Source organism: Girardinichthys multiradiatus, chromosome X (genome assembly GCF_021462225.1).
Source record: "Girardinichthys multiradiatus isolate DD_20200921_A chromosome X, DD_fGirMul_XY1, whole genome shotgun sequence".
In the NCBI taxonomy this organism is placed as follows: Eukaryota; Metazoa; Chordata; class Actinopteri; order Cyprinodontiformes; family Goodeidae; genus Girardinichthys; species Girardinichthys multiradiatus.
This window is the reverse complement of record NC_061817.1, coordinates 21,921,425-21,926,294: the sequence shown is the minus strand read 5'-3', so window position 1 is coordinate 21,926,294 and position 4,870 is coordinate 21,921,425. Positions and strand designations below refer to the sequence as shown.

Genomic DNA, 4,870 nt, shown 5'->3' with positions numbered 1-4,870 from the left:
TACAATGTAGGCTACCACTGTCAGTGTATGAATGGGTGGATGACTGATTGTAGTGTAAAGAGCTTCGGGGTCTCTGTGGACTTGAATAAGCGCTATACAAGTGCGGGCCATTTACCATTTATTTTGATAGGCTGGCCATTCCAGTGAAGGTTTATCCTATGTTTTCTCCATTTGTGAATAACGACATTCATTACAGTTTACTGGAGTTCTAAAGCCTTAATGTTTAGCATATCTACCCTTGCCAGAGTGATAGGTAAATATTTGTTGCTTTTGAGATCTCTTAGCCTACTTCGTGTTGTCATGCAGGTTTTATACAGTGCCTTGCGAAAGTATTCGGCCCCCATGAACTAGTCAACCTCTTGCCACATTTCAGGCTTCAAACATAAAGATATAAAATTCAAATTTTTTGTGAAGAATCAACAACAAGTGGGACACAATTGTGAAGTGGAATGAAATTTATTGGATGTGTCAAACTTTTTTAACAAATAAAAAACTGAAAAGTGGGGCGTGCAATATTATTTGGCCCCTTTACTTTCAGTGCAGCAAACTCACTCCAGAAGTTCAGTGAGGATCTCTGAATGATCCAATGTTGTCCCAAATGACTGATGATGATAAATAGAATCCACCTGTGTGTAATCAAGTCTCTGTATAAATGCACCTGCTCTGTGATAGTCTCAGGGTTCTGTTCAAAGCGCAGAGAGCATCATGAAGACCAAGGAACACACCAGGCAGGTCCAAGATACTGTTGTGGAGAAGTTTAAAGCTGGATTTGGATACAAAAAGATTTCCCAAGCTTTAAACCTCCCAAGGAGCACTGTGCAAGCAATCATATTGAAATGGAAGGAGTATCAGACCACTGCAAACCTACCAAGACCCGGCCGTCCCTCTAAACTTTCATCTCGAACAAGGAGAAGACTGATCAGAGATGCAGCCAAGAGGCCCATGATCACTCTGGATGAACTGCAGAGATCTACAGCTGAGGTGGGAGAGTCTGTCCATAGGACAACAATCAGTCGTACACTGCACAAATCTGGCCTTTATGGAAGAGTGGCAAGAAGAAAGCCATTTCTCAAAGATATCCATAAAAAGTCTCGCTTAAAGTTTGCCACAAGCCACCTGGGAGACACACCAAACATGTGGAAGAAGGTGCTCTGTCAGATGAAACCAAAATCCAACTGTTTGATCACAATGCAAAACAATATGTTTGGCGTAAAAGCAACACAGCTCATCACCCTGAACACACCATCCCTACTGTCAAACATGGTGGTGGCAGCATCATGGTCTGGGCCTGCTTTTCATCAGCAGGGACAGGGAAGATGGTCAAAATTGATGGGAAGATGGATGGGGCCAAATACAGGACCATACTGGAAGAAAACCAGACTTTGACTTGGAATGGCCAAGTCAAAGTCCAGACCTGAATCCAAACGAGAATCTGTGGAAAGAGCTGAAGACTGCTGTTCACGAACGCTCTCCATCCAACCTCACTGAGGTCGAGCTGTTTTGCAAGGAAGAATGGACAAGAATTTCAGTCTCTTGATGTGCAAAACTGATAGAGACAAACCCCAAGAGACTTGCAGCTGTAATTGCAGCAAAGGGTGTCGCTACAAAGTATTAACACAAGGGGGCCGAATAATATTGCACACCCCACTTTTCAGTTTTTTATTTGTTAAAAACGTTTGAAACATCCAATAAATTTCATTCCACTTCACGATTGTGTCCCACTTGTTGTTGATTCTTCATAAAAAAATTTAATTTTACATCTTTATGTTTGAAGCCTGAAATGTGGCAAGAGGTTGAAAAGTTCAAGGGGGCCGAATACTTTCGCAAGGCACTGTATATACACATATATATAGATATGATTATTCAGGGATCAAAAATCCCTGCGAAAGTATATATTCACTGTTAGAAAAAATTAAACAAGAGATTCTCTTGATAATGTACAATAAAGGTAATACACACATCAAATAAATGTAATATTTATTTGAATTTTGTAATGCAATTAAAGTAGGTTTTGTGATGTGCAGAGATGAAAAGTTCTTGGAAATTTCTGGCAGCTCCAAAGTCTTGTGTGTGGTGGCTTTGCCTTTGTGTGCAGTTCCTTCATTTACATCCTCTAATGCATGAGATGGATGCGATCTGCCGGGAGAAGCTATTCCAGGCCCTCCTCATTAGTGTCTTGCGAGTTTTTACTTCCACGAGATCAGAAGGTCTCCCTTCTTTGCAGAAAATGGCTTCTTTCTCTGCAGTACAGCTTTTTTTGGAAGGTCCAGGAACCTTGGCTTTTCCTGACAGAACATCTACCTTGTAGGCTCTGTCCTTTCTTTCATCCTCAACAGCAGAATATGGCTTCACTTGGATAATGGTCTTTTCTTTCCGCTCTTTATCTTTTAGAGCTTTTCCTGTGGTGTTTGACTCAGAGCCCTTCTGCTGGCATGTATTGCGTCCTGTTTTTTCTAGGGTTAGATCAGATGAAATGCAATAAGTGGTTTCATTATTTGAAACAAATATTTTCTCAAAGGCGTAAAGTGCTAAGGTGTTGATGTCTTACCAAGTGGTATATATTCACCCTTGCCTGGTTTGTCAGCTGTTTCTGCTGATTCTTGGTGAGCAACAAAACGAGGCTTCAATTTGATGAAGGTCCTCCCTGTCCACTCCTTATCTAAAAGAGAGTTTGTCATCTTCAGTGTTGAGACAGATATTTTCTCAAAGGTTTTAGAAGCAAAGGTGTTAGTGTGAGCTTCACCTGAGGGTTTATCATTACGCCCATCAGCTGCAGTGTCAGGCTGGATTGCATCTTCTTGGGAAACTGTAAAGCAGAACCCCTCTTTGATTAAGGTCCTTCTTACCTGCTCTTTATCTGAAAAAAGGAGTTTGTCATCTTTGAATAAGGTGGTTTTAATAGTTGATATTGGGATTTTCTTACTGGTTTTAAGAACTGAGGTACTACTGATGGCTTATCTTTAGTCTCACCTGCAACTCTGCCTGCTGCATCTTCAATTTGTCCATTCTTTTTCGAATGGACTATTTCTCTTCTAAAAACATTACTCAAAGTTGCATAATGCTCTGTTGCAAACTCTTGAAGTTGGGCGTCTGCCACCCTTTTCCAAGCTGATACCACATAGGGGTTATTTCCACCACCTGTGAGATGTTTCATAGTTATGAAATGATGACAGAGACCCTCTCTAGGTGTGATCCGGACATTTGGATCCATCAAGAGCATCTGTTTAAGCAGGCTTATAAATCCAAGTGCATCTTCACACTCTGTTGGGACCATAGGTCTTGGGCGGGTCTTGAGCAGATCATCAAGGCAGTGCAGTTTGTTGTAAATCCCGGCTTTATGCTGCGTAGCAAACCCTGTTGCGTTGGTATATTCTGCTGGTGTATTCAGCCTGAACATACGGTAAGAGGATTCCCCGAGTTTAGTGAAGAAGTGTTGAACATCCATGGCTTCTTTCAGCACATCATCTTGGGGTTGACCATGTATCTTAACGATAGCCCTAATGACCTCATATTCACAGTGTGTCGGATAGAGATTGTAACCAAGGTACATGTAGGCCAAACTGCAGCCCAGAGACCACATGTCCACACTTTCATCCCTTGGTAAGTCTAGGATGACTTCAGGGGCTCTGTAGCCAATGGCCTGAATGGTACCCACAAGCCACAATTTGGACACTTTTTTAGTCAACCCAAAGTCAATCAGCTTCACCTTGAAGGGCTGAGATTTATGGTTCACTAACATGATGTTGTCTGGCTTCATGTCAGCATGAACCAGACCAGCACTTTTCAAAGCATTCAAAGCCACAAGCAGCTGTTGAGCAATGACTCTGATTTCAGATACGTGGAGTGGTGCAAAATCTCTGGCTTTCATAAAGTCAAAGATACTCACATCCAACATTTCAAAGGCCAAACAAAAGTGGCCTTTATATGTGAAGCTTTCAATGAACCTCAGCAGGTTGTTCCTTTCAGGGTCGAGCTGTAGGATTTTCTTCAGCATTCTTGCCTCTTTTTTGCCTTCTCTGAAGTAGTGTTTGCGCACAATCTTCACCGCCACTATTTCTTTGGTGTCGAGCTTGGTGCACTTCACCACTTTCCCATAGGAGCCCTTGCCCAGAAATCCTTCAGTGTGGTACCCAGACATTTTACCTGGAAGAACTACATATTTCTCAAGTTTGAGACTGTGTTTTTTCTCTTCTTTCATTACATTTTGGGAATCCGCCATCTTTAAAGGTTGAATGTCACCAGCAAAATGCAAGTCTCAGCTCTTCTGGAACAAGCGTTGGACAGAAAATGGAATTTTGTTTTGTCACAGAGAATAGATTGATGATGACGTGTTGTTTCATAGCCCCACACAGTTCCATCAGAAAAATTTAAGTGAAAACAATTTTATTCCAAACACTGAAAACCGATATGTCCTGGAAAATGACCCCAAATAAAATATTAGAATATAAATATTCACTCAAACAAATAATGGCTGAAGGTTCAATGAAAAAAAAAAAACCTCCCCGCAGTTTTCATGCATGCTCTAATTGATCATATCAGGCAAACATTATTTGCTCAATTTAATTTACACGCCGTGAACTGTGAACATTACATCTGCAGCATTAACAGTTTCTGTTGGGGTCTTGTTTCATTTTTACTGATCAATGTTAGTTTAAATGGGCTCCTTAAAATGTGTGATCTTGTTCAAAGCTTATATTCGATTTTTATTATTAGTATATTGTTCATATTTCATGTGTTGTGTATTATTGCCCACAAAGAACCCACATTATTGCTACTTTATTCATTTTACAATTGCTTTTCCTAATGAAACCATATTAAACTTAATCTGTCACAGCAGCTAATATACTAACAATACAATTATAGTTTTTAT

At 40.6% G+C, this 4,870-nt stretch overlaps 1 protein-coding gene across 1 annotated transcript; it reads right to left on the bottom strand.

Moving 5' to 3' along the window:
* Window positions 1-1,860: 1,860 nt before the first annotated feature.
* Window positions 1,861-4,272, bottom strand: LOC124863436 (homeodomain-interacting protein kinase 1-like). The gene is made up of 4 exons (XM_047357804.1): window positions 2,971-4,272; window positions 2,744-2,857; window positions 2,549-2,659; window positions 1,861-2,453 (listed from the first exon to the last, which is right to left on the bottom strand). The coding sequence occupies exons 1-4, from the start codon at window positions 4,217-4,219 to the stop codon at window positions 2,101-2,103; spliced, it is 1,827 nt and encodes a 608-aa protein (XP_047213760.1). The 5' UTR covers window positions 4,220-4,272; the 3' UTR covers window positions 1,861-2,100.
* Window positions 4,273-4,870: the final 598 nt, after the last annotated feature.